This window comes from Panthera onca, chromosome A1 (genome assembly GCF_046562875.1).
Source record: "Panthera onca isolate mPanOnc1 chromosome A1, mPanOnc1 haplotype 2, whole genome shotgun sequence".
Lineage (NCBI taxonomy): Eukaryota > Metazoa > Chordata > Mammalia > Carnivora > Felidae > Panthera > Panthera onca.
In genome coordinates, this window is record NC_138339.1 from 58,648,881 (window position 1) to 58,668,842 (window position 19,962).

The 19,962-nt window shown below is 44.5% G+C and overlaps 1 protein-coding gene across 12 annotated transcripts in view; it reads left to right on the top strand.

Moving 5' to 3' along the window:
- Positions 1–18,304, top strand: part of TENM2 (teneurin transmembrane protein 2) — a 1,291,685-nt gene extending 1,273,381 nt beyond the window's left edge. For all 12 annotated transcript variants that reach the window (XM_060634955.3, XM_060634958.3, XM_078446587.2 and 9 more), the window contains 4 exons: positions 1,395–1,691; positions 3,271–4,885; positions 15,403–15,533; positions 17,176–18,304. In XM_060634955.3, coding sequence (XP_060490938.2) covers positions 1,395–1,691; positions 3,271–4,885; positions 15,403–15,533; positions 17,176–17,937 — 2,805 coding nt within the window. In that variant the 3' untranslated portion in view covers positions 17,938–18,304. The remainder of the gene's footprint in view (positions 1–1,394; positions 1,692–3,270; positions 4,886–15,402; positions 15,534–17,175) is intronic.
- Positions 18,305–19,962: the final 1,658 nt, after the last annotated feature.

A 19,962-nucleotide genomic window follows, 5' to 3' on the forward strand; every position in this document is an offset into this window, starting at 1 on the left:
ACACCTCAGGGCAGACAATGCATATATAATACATGAATCAGTATGGCTGATTAAATGTTTAAGTGGTTAAATGGATCAGGTCTGAAGACCTAAGTTCCAGACCAACCCTACCACTTCATTGTTATGTGACCTTGAGCAAGTATGTAACCTGTCTGCTTCAGGCCATTTCCTCACTTGTCAAGTGGTCCTTGTGGGCACCAACTCGGACAAGAGATGCAAATTACCTAACACAATGCCTATGTCTAGCCCTCAGCATGTGTTAAAGTTATCACCACCACCATCATCAACATCACCATCATCATTATTATTGTTAGGAGCTATTAAATTATTAGGTAAGGTAAGGAGGTACCAGATGTCTCTTACTTTTTTTTTCTGCCTGTGTACATCTGCCTTTGCCTTCAGTAGTCACCCCAGGGACATCTGGATTTGCAACCAATTATGTTGAAAGAACCTGGGCTCAATCAGCCTCATTTTATTCACTTCCAGTTATCCAGTCAAGACTAGCTGAATCTCAAGAGTCCCTCTCCTTTGCCCCTAACCAGAGTCTAGTCACCCAGCTCTGCCTTCTGGGACAGATGCTCTTCTCTGTTCAGATCAACTTCTAAATAAATATTAAATTATGTCTAGATGTGTTCCACTATTCCTTTCAAATCTAAGTAAATCAGTTCCCTTTGTTGGAATTCCCCAGCCCTGATAAGGTCTTCCACTGATGTCTTGCATCCTTGACAGTGGCAAGATTTTTCTCTAGATAGGAGTAAAGAGGTTCACATAGCAATAAGCCTTCTATTCCCAGGTCTTTGCGAAATATGGATTTCTTAGACAGCCTCCCCACCCTCCTAGCTACCTTTACTTGAGTTTCAGAAGAAATCTTGGCATCTGCTCTTAAAGATCATTAGCTACTCAGCTGGTGATATGCCAAAAAAAAAAAAAAAAAAAAAAAAAAAAAAAGAGAGGGTTGAAAGTGTGCAAATATACATATTATGTTGCTCTCCAAGGTGGCCAGGCAGAACAGTCAGAACCCCAGTGCCAGGGCTATTGTGTATGACTAATTCGTGCAGTACACATTTTTCACCATTCACACTCTCTATGACATGATGGCATTCCTTATAATTGTGTAGTGCATGGCCTACATAACTGCTCAGGGCAGCCATGCCCAGATTAGTCATCCCTGACCATAAGCAGCCTCATTTTGTATCCTAGTGCACCCTACAAATGTTACCATTTTCTTTGTGTACCATGATGTAAAGGAGTTTAGAAAACACTACTCTAAATAACTTCAAGGTGGGTTTTTCCTCCAGTGCACACTCATTCCCTAGCCATGCCAGCCATGTCCTCCATATAAGCCAACATGCCCAGGTGTTATCTTTCATACCAAGCCCATTGTGTTTTCTTAGGTCCATGGAAGAAATCTCTTGTCCATTGATTATGACCGGAATATTCGGACAGAAAAGATCTATGATGATCACCGGAAGTTCACTCTGAGGATCATTTATGACCAGGTGGGGCGCCCATTCCTCTGGCTCCCCAGTAGTGGGTTGGCAGCAGTCAATGTCTCATACTTCTTCAATGGGCGCTTGGCTGGACTTCAGCGTGGAGCCATGAGTGAAAGGACAGACATTGACAAGCAGGGACGAATTGTGTCCCGCATGTTTGCTGATGGGAAAGTGTGGAGCTACTCCTACCTTGACAAGGTAAGTGAACGTGCTGCCCTCACTCAGCTGGAGCTTTCCCTTATTCACACTCCTCTTTTTAAGCTGACCTGATATGCTTTGCCATAAGACATTGAACATCTTTACTTTGACTCTACAAGGTCTCCCCTCACACTTCCATCCTCACTGGGAGGGAGGAAAATCTGAAGGAAAATGTTATTCATAGCTCATCACTATTACCAAAAGAAAAAAGTGCTAGACACTCAGTAATGGCAAAAAGAATGGATTGTCTAATTTTATTCCCAAAAAAAAACCCAAAAAGTGCTGCGGAAGCAGACAGAATTATCCCACTGGTATCACGGCTAATCATTATTTATGAATTGGAAATGCAGTGATTCATTTATGCCTTGCCTGAAGTTAAGCTATCAGGGTAGGGAATTTTGCCTAAAACTCAAGCACACAGAGCAACATCCTCCTACTTGACCTATTGGCTGAAACAGCCAATGGATTCTCTCTACCTAATTCCCTGTGCCTGAAAGTGCCAGATTCAGGTCTTTGTGTCAGAAAGGGTCAGGTTAGAGCAGCAGTAAGAAGAGATCCCTTAGTTGAATCTACTCCTGAAACCATTGTTGCGCTATATGCTAATTTGGATGTAAATTTTAAAATATAAAAAATAAAATCAAGGAAGGAAGGAAGGAAGGAAGGAAGGAAGGAAGGAAGGAATCCCTTGGGGGCACAAGTCAAGACTCATGAAGGCTGTCCTGGTGATCTAGTCATTAGGCAGGGGCTTGCTCAGCCTGGACCTCTCATCTGTACTCACCTTGATAGGGGTTCCATTTCTATTTCTTCCTTTCTTGCCTCACAATTACAGTAGTCACTTGTAGACAGAGCTGTGACCCTCTCTATAAGAGTGGGGCTGTCGTCCCTTTGGTCACCCCTGAATCCTGTTCTCATTATGCCACAAAATACTAGAATGGTTGATGAGAGAAGGCAAGAATCTCCCAATTGCCTGAAGTTTGAGGCCATTTCATTCCCCCCCAAATTTGATGATTCTGGGTTATGTAATCTTCTCAGTATTTTATAAATGGAAGATATACTTTCTCTTTAGATTTAATGAGGGGTGATCAAAGCATAGTATGTGTGTCATACCTGTCTCCTGCTGGGCCAATGGTAGTCATTTCTAAACAATCACAGGATTTCTTGTTTGAGCCTGGAGGCAAACTCAGTGCCTATCACCTCAGTCCTCCAAGCCCTCTCTACTCAAAGTATGGTCCAACCAACATCAGGATCACTTGATAGCTTGTTACAAAAGCAAATTCTCAGGTCAGATCCCCCCTTCTCCCCCAACAAACTACTAGATCAGAATCTGCCTTTTAACAAGATCCCTGGTTATTTCATATGCACAGTAAAGTTTGGGAAGCACTGGTCTGGGTAGTGACCATGATCCGTCAGAGCTAGCATGCCCAGTGAAATCAATCTAGTCATAATCTCTGGTATAAACTTCCCCAACCTTCCATGGCTTTTGAATTACCATTTTGGGGAATGGAACAGATTCTGTCCACTTGAGTGCCTGGTCCTAAAGAACCAAATCATATGTTCCTCCCCTCTTTCCTTCCTCCAGTCTATGGTCCTCCTGCTTCAGAGTCAGCGTCAGTACATATTTGAGTATGATTCCTCCGACCGTCTCCACGCCGTCACCATGCCCAGTGTCGCCCGGCACAGCATGTCCACCCATACCTCCATTGGCTACATCCGCAACATTTATAATCCCCCTGAAAGCAATGCTTCAGTCATTTTTGACTACAGTGATGATGGCCGCATCCTCAAGACGTCCTTTTTGGGCACTGGGCGTCAGGTATTCTACAAGTATGGGAAACTCTCCAAGCTATCAGAGATTGTCTATGACAGTACTGCCGTCACTTTTGGGTATGATGAGACCACTGGTGTTTTAAAAATGGTCAGTCTCCAGAGTGGAGGTTTCTCCTGCACAATCAGGTACCGGAAGATTGGCCCACTTGTGGACAAGCAGATCTACAGGTTCTCTGAGGAAGGCATGGTCAATGCCAGGTTTGACTACACCTATCATGACAACAGCTTCCGGATTGCAAGCATCAAGCCCGTCATAAGTGAGACTCCCCTTCCTGTTGACCTCTACCGCTACGATGAAATTTCTGGCAAGGTGGAGCATTTTGGCAAGTTTGGAGTCATCTATTATGACATCAACCAGATCATCACCACTGCTGTAATGACCCTCAGCAAACACTTTGACACCCACGGGCGGATCAAGGAAGTCCAGTATGAGATGTTTCGGTCCCTTATGTACTGGATGACGGTGCAGTATGACAGTATGGGAAGGGTGATAAAGAGGGAGCTAAAACTGGGGCCCTATGCTAACACCACAAAGTATACCTATGACTATGATGGAGATGGGCAGCTCCAGAGTGTGGCTGTCAATGACCGCCCAACCTGGCGCTATAGCTATGACCTCAATGGGAACCTCCATTTGCTGAACCCGGGAAATAGTGTGCGCCTTATGCCCCTGCGCTATGATCTCCGGGATAGGATAACCAGACTCGGTGATGTGCAATACAAAATTGATGATGATGGCTATCTGTGCCAGAGAGGGGCTGACATCTTTGAGTATAACTCCAAGGGCCTCCTAACAAGAGCCTACAACAAGGCCAGTGGGTGGAGTGTCCAGTACCGCTACGATGGTGTGGGGCGGCGGGCTTCCTACAAGACCAACCTGGGCCACCACCTGCAGTATTTCTACTCTGACCTTCACAACCCAACCCGCATCACCCATGTCTATAATCACTCCAACTCAGAGATAACCTCACTCTACTATGACCTCCAAGGTCACCTCTTTGCCATGGAGAGCAGCAGTGGGGAGGAGTACTACGTTGCCTCAGATAACACAGGCACTCCTCTGGCTGTGTTCAGCATCAATGGTCTCATGATCAAACAACTGCAGTATACGGCCTATGGGGAGATTTATTATGACTCTAACCCTGACTTCCAGATGGTCATTGGCTTCCATGGTGGACTCTATGATCCCCTGACCAAGCTGGTCCACTTCACTCAGCGTGATTATGATGTGCTGGCAGGACGATGGACCTCTCCAGACTATACCATGTGGAAAAACGTGGGCAAGGAGCCAGCCCCCTTTAATTTGTATATGTTCAAGAGCAACAATCCTCTCAGCAATGAGCTGGATTTGAAGAACTACGTGACAGGTGAGGACTTTACCACCTCAGTTGGGCAGTGGCTCCCTGTGGGGTGGTTGTCCTGGTAGATTGTCAGGAACTTCAAAAGAAGGTCTTACTTGTGATGACAGGGGAATCCTGGAGAGCTATAAACACTGGTCTGTACAGTATCTAGAACAGTCAAGTGACACCAGTACAGAGCAGTCTTCAGATCTGTTTGAAGATGTCCTGACCATTTTCAAGCCCATTTAGTTGAAATAGCTTTTATAAGAGCCCTTCCTACCCCAAGAGAGGAAAGCAGACTTATGAAGGGGGAAATAATGGGACTCTGGTGTCAAAAATATCTGGTTCAAATTCTCTTCTACTTACAAGCCAAAGGACTTTGAGCTCAGTGTCTAAACTGTCTGAGCTGTAGTTTTCTTCTCTGTGAAAGGCACTAATAAACTAACCCCACAGGGTAACTGCAAGAAGTAAGTGTACTTAATACAGGTAAAGTTTAGTGCCTGGCAAATTTAGACAGTCAATATTCACAAAAGAGTATCTGCTCATGCTATTACTATTATCTTGACAAATGAAGCATTGAGTAACCATAGGCATGAGATGACTAAGACCCAGTTCCTGACCTCACAACCAGGCTGCCAAGATACAAACACAAACAGCCAATGATAATGCAAGGCAGAATTAAATCTGTGCTACTGTATAGATGTCTGTTACTTATTCAACAAGCATTTGTACAGTGGCATTATGCTAGATTCTAGGGATACAATGATGAACAAGACAAATGCCCTTCTCTCAAAGGGGTGTGTATGTGTGTGTAGATGACTTCAAATTTGAAAACTGTGACACAGTGCACAGAAGGGCCTCATGTCATACTGGGCCTGAAGAATGAAGGGGATTTGGGTTGGCAGATATGAGCTCAAGGCTAAAGAAACACTGTGAACAAAAGTCAAAAGGACATGGGAAGCTTGGAGAAGGGTATGGATAGAGAGGCTGAGGAGGGCAAATAATCTACTTCCTCACGAAAAGTGAGAAATTGGTAAAATGAGGGTCCCTATCCATCCATCCACATACCTCCATCTATCTTCCATCCATTCACCCATTCAACAAATATTTTCATAATATCTAACATAGGCTAAGTACCAGAGATGCAGTGGAGAACAAGATAAAGTCCTTATCCTCAGGAAAATAAGAAAATCAGGATGGATGGATGGATGGATGGATGGATAGATGCAAAGAGACCAACTTTCAGCGAGGAAGCCAGGGTCATCTCACCTGTCCATGCGTTATAGAGTAGAAACAGTAAGGTCCCCAAGTCCAGGACCCTCCAAGTTCTGGGAAACCCACAGCTCTTGGCCATGAGCCAAAAAGACATCAAACCCAAAAGGTCCTTACCTTCAGGTGACCAGGGGTCACTTGCCCACCCTCAGAAATGGAAGCAGCAACTAGGTGAGCACAGGGCTGCCCTCAATGTCCCATGCTACAGAAAGATGACCTTAAATATCAACTTGTGGCCATGTGGTATCTCATTGTCAAGTTCCAGAGCCTTTGAAGTTGAGTCCAGCATTCCCCCTACAACTGAAGCAGCTGGTACCTCTTGAGCACAGGAACTATGGGCAAGCTAGTTCCCTCCTGTTCTCCCCACCATACCTCATTGAGAGGTCCTGCCATGATCTCTCTTCCCCATGGCTCAGCATGACTTTTATCCCCCATTTCACTGCAGTTTCAAATTAAAGTACCTGTCAGGAAAACATACATATACATATCAGGTAAAAATAAGTGCTATGAGATAAAATGGGATAAGGTTTTAGTCAGAGAATGACAGGAAAGTTCTCCTATATTAAAGGTGCTCACAGAGGGCTATCTGAGGAGACAACATTTGAGCAGAGACCTTTATGAAGAGGTGGAAGGAAAGGAAGAGTGTTCAAGACATAGGAAACAATGAGAACAGGAAGGTAGACCATGCCTATCTTAGCCTTAGGAAAAGAATTCCCTCACCCTCCAGACTGTGCTTCCCAAAGCCCTGGATAACTTAGGGATGAGGCAGCTAGTGTCAAATAAAAAGGAAGCCTTCTCAGAGTGGGCTGAATGGACACTTAGAGCTGCCAAGACCCAAAAAAAAATCATCCACAGAGCACAGTCAACCTCACTGACCCCCTCAGCTATTTTCCTGGTTCTTCTGAAAAGGACAAAAAAGAATTATCAGAATTTTCTGAAAAGCAATATGCCTTTCCTCATTCCAGTGCTTCATGGAGACTCAATAAATGGGAATCAAAAAACTAAGTCCAACAAAATTGAATCCAGAAACCATTCAAAAGAGTCTAAAATAAAAGGTGGCGTTAGAGAAGCACGTGTATAGAGCTGATGTGAACAGTCCAAGCTGGGGAAAGGAGGGCCCAGGCAGAGTCATAGCAGGCACAAGCCCACACCTGCTGCCCATTCAAGATGAGCTGCCCCCTGGAGAGAGGATCCCAGCAGAGAACACCAAATCATTCTCTGCTGTTTGAATGTTGGCTAATCTGTAAACCCCGTCTAAATTAGTCTTAATTTGCCACTTAGGAGACAAGCAGAGTGGTTGAACTTGCCGCTCACAATTTAAGCAGAAGTAATTAAGATGTAGTCAGGAGGAACACAGAGAACAGAACCTTCTCTCACCAGTGCTCAAAAGAATTCGTTGAATGTTTTGGAAACAGAGCTCTCTGAATGCAAAAGGCAGCTGCTGAGGCTGGGGGGAGGTTCTGCTTCCTCCTGAGAACCAAGTACGAAAGAGGACAGTGTTGAGTGCCCATTAGACATCCAGGCTGGAGCAGAGGTGTAGCCATCCAGAGGGGTGAAAGAAGGCCAGAAGTGGTTCTTTTCCCACCCATGGGCTCCTAAGCAGCACCCTTTCCAACAAGTATTTTTTTAAGGTAATATGTTGACAATTAATATATCTGTGATAAACAGTTATTAGGGGAAAGGATGTAAAAAAACATACTGGGAGGCAGACTCCCTCCCCCAACAACCTGCAGGGCCTCCGTCTTTTCCAGTTTGGGCATCACAGGAAGCTCCTCAGTCCCGAACAAATGGGGACCCGTGCCCATCCCCATGTCTGGCCTGTAATTTAGACCTGTTCATTCCGATGTTAGAACCCTAGGTACACCTCAAGACCCCAGTTTTGGCCTTGCTCCTCACTTCCTGTGTGACTTGGATGAGATCTTCAACTTTCTGAGGCTTTATTTCTTCATCAGCAAAAGGGTGATAATAGCGCCCACCCCATGGGGCTATGAAAAGTAAATGAGTCCTGAAGTGTGAAATGCCTAGCGCAGTGCTAAGGCTAGTAAAGGATAGGGATGCATTTGTTATTTACAGGCAGCCACAAACGTGGTGGAGTTCATAGGTGAAGAGTGGAGATGCCACCTTTGCATAATTTTCTAAGGAATGTGGGGAGGGGTCTCCAGATCCACCCTGAAACAGATCCAAACTCTGGCCTGAGTGGCACTGGTTCGGCAAACCTGAAACCCCAGACAGATGTGAGCTAAGCAAATGTCCTAGGTGTCATCCGCCATGACTTGTATTTTCTTTCCACCCTTTCTTCTCCCTGGCGGGTCTGTGGGCTCACAAACCTCAGGCATCTGTGAGCATGATAGGGTTTTGTGGAGTTTAATTTCCCTAAGTGAAGAGGGAGGCGCAACCTCTTTCTCACATTACCCTCTTCTCAGATCTACACTTAACACCTAAGATGCTGTTCTGACAGTGTTTTCAGAGACAGACAGTATGCTCCGTGGCCCCAACATAATCACGTACTCTGAAGAACATGAGAGAAGGACAGTAATGAGCCATTAGGAGCATCCACCTCGCTGGCTCCTGCCCCAGTGGCTCCCTCTCTACAGACTATTTAGGGAGCCTGTCACCAGATAACACTAATTACTTCAAAAAGGAAGAGGGGTGTTTGTGTGGTGCTGAAAGTGCCTTCTAGCAGAATGGAGGAGATGAGAATGTGAATAAACATTTCAGAATAGGTTTAGATTCTGAAACTAAGCCACGTTAGAAACTTTAAGGAAAGAAAAAGAAGGTAGATGACATGTGCTATGGGTGTTCATGGGAGTGGCCATTAAAGTTTCTAGTCTCAAAGGCAGGGGGTTCTCAACATCATCTCCTGAGTACTATGGAGGGATCCCTGCAGTGGAAAGATCAGGATGGGGAGAGTCTTTGAGAGCAAGACCTCTCATGCCTTTCTGGGAATTCCCCACATACCCTATGTACCCCTGACGAAAGACAGGATGATTTTATATGGTGTACAGATGAGGTATTAAAGAACATGGAAACACAGATGAGGAAAGTTCGCCTCTTTAGTGCTTTTTATTCTTCCAATCCAGTCTAGGAAAGAGTCTCCACCCAATGCTGGTGTGTACTTCACACCTCATTAACACTTCCAACCTCCCCCTTTTAATGGAGAGAGCAGGTCTGAGACTTCCCTCAGGTAACAAAAATCCTTCTCTAATTTAATTGCATGGCTTTGTTTTCTTTAATTTTACAGTTATTCTGTTTGCATCAAGTGAGTCAGCTTTCCCATTTATGATAGTAGCATAAAGTTTCTTTTTTAAAATGGACTTAAGTAAGGGCACCTGGGTGGTTCTGTCAGTTAAGCATTCAACTCGATTTCAGTCAAGGTCATGATCCCATGGTTTGTGGATTCAAGCCCTGAATTGGGCTCTGTGCTGACAGCATGGTGCCTGCTTGAGATTCTCTCTCTACCCCTCCCCATTTACCTGCGTGCTGTCAAGTTTGTTTATTTTTGAGGGGGGGAAGAGGGTCATGCATTCACATGACGAGGGAGGGGCAGAGAGAGAAGGGGACAGAAAGAGGATCCAAAGCCAGCTCTGCGCTGACAGAATACCCAATGTAAGCCTCAAACTCGGAAACCATGAGATCATGACCTGAGCAGAAGTTGGATGCTCAACCAACTGAGCCACCCAGGTGCCCCTAAGTTTATTTATTTTGAGAGAAGCCTGGGTGGCTCAGTTATTTGAGCGTCTAACTCTTGATTTTTGACTCAGGTCATGATCTCACAGTTTTATGAATTTGACCCCCACATCAGGCTCTGTGCTGACAGCACAGAACCTACTTGGGATTCTCCCTCACTCTCTGCCCCTCCCCTGCTCATGCTCTGTCTCTCTCAAAATAAATAAACTTGAATGAATAAACAAACATTAGAAAGTAAAAATAAAATGGGCTTAAATGGAACAGGCAGATTTGTTTTTTCAATCAGTAACTAAATACCTGGATATGGCAAAACAATTGCACTGAGTAACCATGAATATCCAAAGTGGGGAAATTTATCCTCCACAGCAGCCAGCACCTACCTTGCACAGAATAGGTGCTCTGTAAATATAGGATCATTGCTGGATTAGAGACAGGCTTCTCTCTGCTTGATGCAAACACACTTCTTAAGGCAACTGCAAATCTGTATTCTTAAATGACTCTTATATGGGCCATCCCTAACAGAGTAGTTACCAAGTTATTGAAGGAACTAGTCTGTGCCCAAGGATGATGGATGGACTGTGAATCCCAGATTCCCTCTCATCAGAAGGTTCTTTTATGCCTATATATTTAGTAGCAAAGCTAACATTAAAACCCTCACAGCAGTCCCAGGGCAGGAAGTCTTCTTCACCTCTTCAGAAGTATGCTCTTAGGTACCATTAGTTCCTCTGTCAAACTTAGACTAGTCAGGGCAGCTTTTGCCACATACATTCAGTGTTCTTTCATTCATTCACTCCATGGAAACTTACCGATCACCTATTTTGTGCCAGGCATTATCATAGGACCTGGGAGGGCATCAGTGGATAAAACAAAGCTTTTACCTCCCTGCCTGGAAGGAAATTACATTCTGAGAGAGACAAACAGTAAACAATAAGTACACAAATGATACAGTGTGTTTGAATGTGATTACTTTAGGGACAGAGGGGTGGAGACAATGAACAGAGTACGGGGACTTGGCATTGCTGGTGGTGGAGAAGGGGGACAGATTTTAAATGTGGTGGTTGGGTTTGTCATATTGAAGAGGCAACATTTGAACAAGACTTAAAAGAGGTCAGAAAGCCAGAAAATACTTTTAGGGAAGTACACTCTGGGCAGAGGAGCTTGTCGATGCAAAGCCCCCAAGATGAGTGTGTGCCTGACATGTTCAAGAAACAGCATCAAGGCTGGAGCTGTGTGAGCAAGGAAGAGAAAGGGAGAACCTGAGGTCCCACAGATAATGAGTGCCCTTATAGACCAGTAGGAAGACTTTGGCTTCTTCACTGAGAAAAAAAGGGGGTTTCCTGGAGTGTTCTCAGCAGAGGCATGGCATGGTCTACTCCAGGTTTAAAGGCTCGTTCTGGGAGGACCTAGGTGGCTCATTTGGTTGAATGTCTGACTCATGATTTCAGCTCAGGTCATCATCCCAGGGTCATGGGATTGAGCTCCACGTCAGGCTCTGCATTGAGCATGGAGCCTGCTTGGGTTTCTCCCTCTGTCTCCCTCTGCCCCTCTCTCCTGCTTATGCTCTCTCACTTCTCTCTTTCTAAAATAAAAAAATAAAATAAAGCCTGGTTCTGTCTTATCTGCTATGCTGATAAGACATTGTGGGGCAGCAAGATGGAAGCAGGGAGGCCACTTAGAAGTCCAGGTGAGGGATGATGGGCCAAGGTCAAGGTGGTGAAGTGACAAGAAATGGACACAGATTCTGGGTCTGTTTTAAAAGTAAAAGTAGAGGATTTCACCCTTTACTCAGCAATTTCACACTTAAGTTTGTATATAAGCAAGAGAACTGAAAATGGGTTTTCAAACAAAAATCTGTGAGTAAAACCTACCCAGATATCCATTAACTGATGAATGGATAAAGAAAATGTGGTATATACAAACAATGGAATATTATTAGCCATAAAAAGAAATGAACTATTGGTACATGCTACAACAAGGATGAACCTTGAATACATTAAGTGAAAGAAGCCAGACACAAAAGGTCACATATTGTATGATTGCGTTTATAAGAAATGTCCAGAATAGGCAAATGCACAGAGATAGAAAGCAGTTTGGTGGTGGTCAGGGACTGAGGGGAAAGGAGAATGTAGAATGACTGCTAATAGGTATAAGGCTTCTTTTTGAGGTGATGAAAATGTTCTGGAATTAAAGAGTAACGATGGTTGTACAACATTGTGGATATACTAGAAGCCACTGAACTGTGCACTTTAAAATGATTAAAATGATGAATTTTATGTTATGTGAATATTACCTCAATAAAAAAAAAGTAGAGGATTTATCAGTAGATTTAGATGTGGAGAGCAAGGAAAAGAAAGGAGTTAAGGATGGTAGCTGGAAGGATGGAGTGGCCATTATCTGGGATGGAAAAGTCTGTGATGGGACAGGTTTGGGGAGGAAGATCAGGGGTTCAGTGTTGGACAAAACTTTGAAATGTAATTAGATATATTAGAGTTCAAGGAGAGACACAGGATGGAGATATAAATTTTGGAGTCAGCATCAGCATTTAGATGGTAGCTAGGGCCCTAAGGATGGATAAGATCACCATGTTTGTGAGAGTAGATAGAGTGGAGATGTTCAGAGACTGAACATTCCAACATTAAAGGGCATTCCAACATTAAAGAGATCAAGAGGGTGAAACTAGGTGGCTCAGTCAGTTAAGCGTTTGACTTCAGCTCAGGTCATGATCTTGCAGTCCATGAGTTCGAGACCCACATCCGGCTCTCTGCTGACAGCTCAGAGCCTGGACCCTGCTTCAGATTCTGTGTCTCCCTCTCTCTCTGCCCCTCCCCACCTCACACTCTCTCTCTCAAAAATAAATGAACATTAAATTTTTTTTTAAAAAAGAGATCATGAGGCAGATGAGGAAGAACCAAGAAGGGACAAAGAATGCCTACCACAGTAGGAGAAGGACAAGCAAGTGAATGTGTTGACCAGAAAGTCAAGAAGAAAATGAAAGCAGGAGAATTCAACCTGTCAAATATTTCTGATAAGTCAAATAAGATAAGGACCCAAGATTAACATATGACTTAGCAACATGGAGGTCATTCATGACCTTAACAAGAGTTGGTTCGGTGGAATAATTGGGGACAAAGTCTGGTTCAAAGGAGAATAGGAAACAAGAAGTGGAGAGAATTATTTTGATCTTGAGAAGTTTTTATCAAGGAGGGTGAAAGAAAAGGATGGTAGCAAATGGGAGAATAGGGACAATAAATTTATTTTTTATATAATTTTTAATATAAATTTTAATATAAATATTTGAGAGAAAGAGAGAGCATGGATGCATAAGGAAGAGAAAGGCAGAGAGAGGAAGAGAGAGAGAATCCCAAGCAGGCTCCATGCTGTCAGTGCAGAGCCCAACATGGGGCTCCATCTCACAAACCATGATATCATCAGACACTTAACCAACTGAGCCACCAGGTGCCCCAGGAATTTCTTTTAAGGTGGACATTTGGTAGCATTTTTGTATGCTGACAGGGTTGATCCATTGGAAGAGGGAATAATTTGGTGCCATGGGGAAGAGAGAGAGAGTTGCTGGAGTGATATCCTTGGGTGGGCAAGAAAAGATGCTACCTACTACACACGGGGAGAGTTGACTTTAACAGCTCATCTAGATTAACAAGAAAAAGGTGAGAAATATGGGTACCGATGCTGGAAGGCCAGTAAATGTGATGAGAGTTTAGGGGAATTCCCCTCTGGCTGCATCAGGATGTTTTTGTTTTTAGAATAGGAAACAATGTCAGCTGCTCTAGTGAGAAGAGAAAGCAGATGTTGAGGGTGTTAGGGGAGAGTAGAAATGTAACATCACCCAGCAGAATGGGAGAATGACTGATGGAGGAAGGGAATATTGTCAGGCAGCAGGAAGGCACAGTTGGGGTTCACGGTCAAGAATTTAAAGGGACACCAGTCAGTGTAGTTAAGTTTGTTTCTCCAGACATATTCAGCTGAACAGGTCCAAATAAGGAATGGGCAAACATATGGATTTAACCAAAATTGTGATTTTCACCGAGCAAGTGATAAAGTGAGAACGGGACACAGGATCTGGGAATATATACAAGGAATGATTCTAATGATTGGCTATGGATATGTGCTAGGTAAGAAAAAAGACCAACATGTTGAGGAACAGGGACAAGAAGCTCAGGAGGTTTTGAAGGTCCCAGGGAGGGGGAGAGAGGATCAAGGAGCATGGGTGTCAGGTTATAAAATGAGTAAACTAGAAAGGAGTCCAGATGGTGGTCAGAGGGTGATGTGCATGATTGAGATAATGGTAGATCAGAATCAGTGGTGATGACAGGGTCCAGAGGATGAATATGGGGGTTGGGGGAGGGGGCATCGAAGGAATGAAGAGGCCAGAATGTTGGAAGGATTAATCCTTATATAACGAAGTCACTAAGAATGAATTTAGAAACAGGTGGAGAGAAGGACAGTGGAGCAGGAAATCACCAAGAAATTGCAGGTGAGTGAGTGGCCCAGGGGTCAGTAATGACTGCAACAAGGAGCACTTGTACCTCCAGGCCCAGCAACGGTAGGAGAAGTGGAGAGACATAGGGCATGATGTTGGGGTGCCCATTATAAACAGGGATAAGGAGCATAAAAGGGAGATTCCTGCTGGGCTCCAGGCCGATGCCATGGGTGAGACTTTGAGTGCTCAAGGGATTCATGTCCCAGGCTCTCTGCTGATCACTGTGGAAGGAGACAAGGCAGCCTGAGGGCCTCGGTCTTACTCTGAGAGCCTGAATTAGTCAATGGACAGCAGGACCATGGGGCAAGAGATAGAATTCCCAAAACAAGGGACTCAGTCATGACCCTGGCAGGGGAAGGGAAGTCTTACTCTGGGCATGCAAGAGCACTCTCCTGGCCTCTCTCTGAAGAGTAGGTACCTGAAAAAAAGGGTCTCAGGAGCCAGAAGACTTTGGGCATTCCATATACCTTTGGAACACCCTTTCTATAAAAAGCCAGCCTCAGGGCAGCCTCCTGCCCCTGCCAATGTCTTACGTAGCGTTAATAATCATCACTTATCCATCTAGTTGATCATTGTATGTCCATCTTCCAAACACATTAACTGGCCTATAACAGATGCCTCCTTAAATACTTGCCAAGTGAGGGAGTTCATATTTATTGAGCTATCTATGTCCCAGGCACTGTGACAAGTCCTTTACATGGATTTCTCCTTCAACCTTCACAACAACCCAACAACACTGGTCTAGCTATCATCCCAATTCACATCTGAAGAACCTGAAACTTAGAGAGGGGCAGGAACTTACCCAAGGTCACAAAGTAAGGGGAATCAAAACTAGATCTTCCACCAGCACTGGCCTCCTACATCACCACATGGGGGTTATCAAGTGACCAAGGTTGGAAGAACATCCTTCCTAGGACCCATGTAAAGCAGCTCTGGGTCCAGACCAGGAGACCTTCACAAGCTCTTGCCTCCCTCCCCTGCTGGACTCCACACCCAACCACCCATTTTGTTTTGTTCTCTCCCCAAGATCCTCAACTGCTTTCCATCCATCATGATTCAGAAATCTTTATTTTTGTTTCCACCATAGATGTGAAAAGCTGGCTTGTGATGTTTGGATTTCAGCTTAGCAACATAATTCCTGGCTTCCCAAGAGCCAAAATGTATTTCGTGCCTCCTCCCTATGAATTGTCAGAGAGTCAAGCCAGTGAGAATGGACAGGTAAGCGGAGGTTCCTGCCAAGAATATGAATTATTGTCCTCATTCCCTGTTGCAGACAGAACCGCATGGGAGCCAAGGGCACATCAGTAGGGGAGGAAAACATCAGAGCTGGGTATAAAAAGGTGTCTGAAACATTGTGACTTCCCAGGAAAGCGAATGTCAGGGCTATCACCTGTCTGGCGCAGCAAATATTTCTTCCCAACCTCAATTATGACCTTAATTGTGGTATCATTATCTGTTCAGTGTATACCCTTGAGTCACTCCTTGATTAACAATAGCACCGAGAAACCTAGTAACAACCTACCATCTGCACTGCCTATAAGATCATAACCCTTTTGGCTTTTATGGGACATAATATAACTGTGGTTTGCAGTTTCTATCCCATTAAAGAACATTTTTATGCCTGACATAAAACCTCAGCGTTTTATGGCCCAAATGTATACAGATTGAGTTTTCAGAACATAATTTGTGCTTGGGTCTTTCAGTGATGACCGAGAGGTGGTCAGTTTCCATTTGGGTGCTGCGGAGACACTGGCATGGTCAGACAGGAGGGGTGGGCAACAGTGTTCAGATAACCCCTGTTACAGAACAGTGCCCAGCAACATAAAAGTCTGAAAGGTCTCAGCTGCTCTGAATAATCATCCACACTGTGTAACTAGAGAGAGACAAGGAGGAGCTGGTGGGTAATTGAGAACAACGTCCTCTCAGCTCTGCCCTTCGGGGACCACTCAGTGGATGAATAGCCATCATTTCTCTCATTTATCTAAGTGCTGTTACCTCCCAAACACAGCATCTTCCATTATCCCAGCCTGTCCCCCAACCACCAATTGAGAGGAGTTGTAATTTGTGAGTAGAGAGCTCAAGGCCAAGGAGATAATGGTGATTTCGTCCCTCTGCAGAACTGGGGCTAGGATCCAAAGCAAATGACTCAAAGCCCAGGGATATTCCCTCTGGCCCACAATGCCAGAACCTCTTAGTCTGGTGCTTCTGAAACATTAATATGCACACAAACCACCTAGGGTATGCCTCGTTAAGATGTAGCTTCTGACTCAGTAGGCCTGGAGTAAGGCCTGAGATTCTGTTTTTCTAACAAGGCAGGTCCTGGCGATTCTTTTGCTGCTAGCCATGCTTTGAGTAGCAAGGTCTTAACCCAAGGAAGTTAATGAATGCTCAGGGCATTGGCCTCGAAAAAAATCTAGGTCACAGCAGCAGGGTTCATAGCTTCTCAAACAAACACCCTGCCCTACAGGTCAGGATAGTCCTGGGTCTGAAGTGTGCAAGGCAGCTGCCAAACCATCTGAGGGCAGAGTGACTCTCTCTTCTCCAATAATGGAGAGACATGGTAAGTGGGTAGGCCTGGGTATAGATGTCAGCAAGGTGGCAAACCTCTGTACTGTCTTTTTAGTTAGGGTCACAGTTACAAGGCGGACAGGTCACACCATCAGAGCACTGGGAACCAGCCAGCCTCTGCTAGTTTCAAAAGGTAGGACGTATTAGCTGGCATCGTTACAGATAGAAGACTAGTTCTTACAGGGAGTCCAAGAATTCCCCTTTCTGAGCCTTTTTTTAATGAGCTTCTTGGCCCATGCAAAGAGCTGCCCAGACCATCATCTCAGCCTTCTGTGTTTTCTTCTGCCCACAGCTCATTACAGGTGTCCAGCAGACAACTGAGAGGCATAATCAGGCCTTCATGGCTCTGGAAGGGCAAGTTATCTCGAAAAAGCTCCATGCCAACATCCGAGAGAAAGCAGGCCACTGGTTTGCCACCACCACACCCATCATCGGCAAAGGCGTCATGTTTGCCATCAAAGAAGGACAAGTGACTACCGGAGTGTCCAGCATTGCCAGCGAGGACAGCCGCAAGGTGGCTTCCGTGCTGAACAATGCCTATTACCTGGACAAGATGCACTACAGCATTGAAGGCAAGGACACCCACTACTTTGTGAAGATTGGCTCGGCCGACGGTGATCTGGTCACACTGGGCACCACCATCGGCCGCAAGGTGCTAGAGAGCGGGGTGAACGTGACCGTGTCGCAGCCCACACTGCTGGTCAACGGCAGGACTCGAAGGTTCACCAACATTGAATTCCAGTACTCCACGCTGCTGCTCAGTATCCGCTATGGCCTCACCCCCGACACCCTGGACGAAGAGAAGGCCCGCGTCCTGGACCAGGCGAGACAGAGGGCCCTGGGCACTGCCTGGGCCAAGGAGCAGCAGAAAGCCAGGGATGGGCGAGAGGGGAGCCGCCTGTGGACTGAGGGCGAGAAGCAGCAGCTCCTGAGCACGGGACGTGTGCAAGGTTATGAGGGGTATTACGTGCTTCCTGTAGAGCAATACCCAGAGCTTGCAGACAGTAGCAGCAACATCCAGTTTTTAAGACAGAATGAGATGGGAAAGAGGTAACAAAATAATCTGCTGCCATTCCCTGTCTGGATGGCTTGGCGGGAGTAACTGTTATCTCCTCTCCTAAGGAGATGAAGACCTAACAGGGGCACTAAGGCCGGGCTGCTTTAGGATACCAAGTGGCAAGGAAGCTCACATTTTTTGAGTTCAAATGCTACTATCCAAGCAAGAAGTCCCACATCCTGAAGTAGACTAAAGCCTGGCTGAAAATTCTGAGGAAAACAAAACAAACGAATGAATGAACAAACACACAAAATGTTTCAAGTTCCCCTAAAATATGACCCACTTGTTCTGGGTCTACACAGGAAAAAAAAATAAAAATAAAAAAAAATAAAAAAATAAAAATAAAGACGCGAAATGTCTAAAAGGAACAAGAGAACAGAAAAACAAAACAACAAAACACAAAAAAAAAACAAAAAACAAAAAAACAAAACACGTACACACGACCGAAAAACAAAGACGTGAAGACGAGAAGGCCTCCTATTCTATTACCTCACTCATCCACACGTGAGCGACGCAGACACATCCACCAGGGCCAGCGTCACAGACCAGCTGAGGAAACCGATTCAGACTGCTTGTTGGACAAATACCACAGACGTTTTCGTTTCAACCAGTACAGGTGCATTGAAAACACGACTTTGGGGGTGATTTGTGTGTAGCGACCGGGGAGGGGGGGATACAAGTGAAAGAGTGAGCACTGGAAATACTTTTTAAAGAAAGAAAAAAAAAAAACTAAAAACACACACACAAAAAGAAATTACTATCAAAAAATCAAAGCGAGATAATACCGTTCAGCACTTAACTCTCAGGTCCCAACTTAGTCCGGCCTGAGTTAATTTATTTGAGCGCAGAGTGTACAATTTAATTCAAAATGGTGGCTATAATCACTACAGATAAATTTCATACTCTTTTGTCTTTGAAGATTCCATTGTGGACAGTAATACGCAGTTACAGGGTGTAGTCTGTTTAGATTCCGTAGTTCGTGGGTATCAGTTGCAGTAGAGGTGTGGCATTGTGACACTCTTGCTAATGGGCACCACTTCAGATCACCCTGTACATACATAAGCCTCAAGGCACAATCACCGTTTCAGATTTTAAATTATTAGTGTGTTTGTTTGGTCCAGAAACTGAGACAATCACATGACAGTCACCACGAGGAGAGAAAATAAAAAATTAAAAAAAAAAAAAAAAAAACCACAAAATAAAAAATAAAAAAAAAAAGTCTAATAAGAACTTTGGTACAGGAACTTTTTTGTAATATACATGTATGAATTGTTCATCGAGTTTTTATATTAATTTTAATTTGCTGCTAAGCAAAGACTAGGGACAGGCAAAGATAATTTATGGCAAAGTGTTTAAATTGTTTATACATAAATAAAGTCTCTAAAACTCCTGTGGACACTGGTCTTCTGTGGAAATGCTTTGAGGTGAGGAAAATGTAAAGGCTGATGGAAGAAAAGGGAGCTTCCTAGACATACAGGCTGAGCTGGTATTTCAAACTTTGGGAGGAACTTTTGTTAGAAGGCAGCTCAATGCTCCCCAAACTGCTCTAAGTGCTAGAATGATCTCTGCCTACACCTGCAGCCCCCTTTTCTGCATGGATCAGAAATGAGGAAAGTCTGGGCCTGGGGCTGGATCCATGCATGGGTGGGTCCCTCCAGCCCTCAAGGGACAGTCAGGCTTCTCCCTGATGCCACATTCTACTTCCAGGAAGTGCTGACAGGAAGTGAGGGCAAACCCTCTCACCTCACTGGGAGATGTGCATGTATTTGTGTGTGTTTATATTTTCTTCCAGATTAATTTACTCCCATATTTGCACACTTGGGGCAACCCAAATAAGGAGAACACTTATGATTTGGATGAATTTTCTTCCACCAAGGCCACAGAGGAATACCATAATCAATAGCTAATATTTATTGATGCTTACTAATGCCAAGAACAGCACTAAATGCTCTGCACACAATATTTTCATTTAATCCTCATCTTTCATTCATTCAGCAACATTATACAGACAGCTTGTCATGT